Here is a 1245-nt window from a genome sequence, read left to right on the forward strand (position 1 = left end):
AGATGCTAATGTGATGTATGATCTCCATATGCCATCCTTTGATTTGGATATGGCTGCTGAGTTTATCAACCTCCACACCCGCAAATATTGGTATGATCTGTGGTGGTGATGATGACTCCACCAGGTTTATGGCAGCGTTGGCTGCCGATATGCAAGCTAGAGGTCCTACTGTACAGGAGGCAGTAGCAAGGATGATGACCAAACTAGAGGGTATATGGTCAGGCCCAACATCAAGCCAATGGCAGTTATTAGAGGACTTCTACGAGCGTGTGGCATCTCTGAGACGGTCCAGGTCTTCTTCTCTATCGTCGACATCCCTCGAACGGAAGAAGTCTATGCAAGAGATGATTACCATGTTACTTCCTCAAGTGCAATTTAGCCCTCCCGCGGACGACGCCGTGCTCATCGTAGAGCCGACACAAAGTGCGGACGTATTAGAGCTCATTGAACGTGCTGGGCCTAGGCTCTCTGTGGAAGATGCAGCTGCTATTCTTAAGACCTGGAGAAGTTTGAATATGAGCCATTTCGAGAAGTTGATCAACGTCTTGAAGCCTTGTACCACGCCAGAGACTTCTCAGCGGTATGTCCTTGCGGCTCTATCTTTATTTGTACTGAGAGAATATGAGCACGGGCACATCATAATAATATCTGACCATACAAGGGCTGTTCTGAGAGTTCTGGCTGGATATTGGTTTGAGGAGACACCCTCTGAGTTTGAACAGGGACGGGTTCAAGTTCCTTTACATACTGACCAGGTTCCTGCGACTGTTACGGACTGCATACGCCCAGCTGCAATCATATTGGGGGCGCTACCAGAAGAGGAGTAAGTAGTGGCAGTGGAGGGATGCGACATATGAGTGTGGTTATTATTTGTGCCTGACGGTTGAGTAGGCTCAATATTGGTTTCCTTTTATATACCAAAATACCGTGCTATCCTCATATTAACCGTAATCGTTTGCTTGATTCACCGATGGTCTCGTGTTAATAGTAATGCCATTACTGTAATGGTCATGGGTATAGTGCTTATCATCGGTAACTTACCGATCTACTCGACTTGGTAACTTACCAGATCTCTTGTACCACGTGTTTACGGATATACTGTACTCGACTACTTCGATAGCAGCAGCTGGTGCAACGATGATCACGAAGTGTCTGATGTATCCTGCAGGCACCCTCAAGTGTCGAGTACAGGTTGGGGTTCCTCGGCGTGGCCCTGTGATGCTACTCTATCGTGGCCTGCCGCCT

At 47.7% G+C, this 1245-nt stretch overlaps 1 protein-coding gene across 1 annotated transcript; it reads left to right on the plus strand.

Annotated features, from left to right (window-relative positions):
• Positions 1–222: 222 nt before the first annotated feature.
• On the plus strand, positions 223–379 carry Pmar_PMAR008571 (hypothetical protein; the record flags this gene model as incomplete). Its single annotated transcript, XM_002786020.1, has 1 exon — positions 223–379. A coding segment is annotated over one exon (157 nt), but the record flags the coding sequence as incomplete, so codon positions are not given.
• Positions 380–1245: the final 866 nt, after the last annotated feature.

Source organism: Perkinsus marinus, assembly GCF_000006405.1.
Source record: "Perkinsus marinus ATCC 50983 genomic scaffold scf_1104296931922, whole genome shotgun sequence".
NCBI classification, from domain to species: Eukaryota; Perkinsozoa; order Perkinsida; family Perkinsidae; genus Perkinsus; species Perkinsus marinus.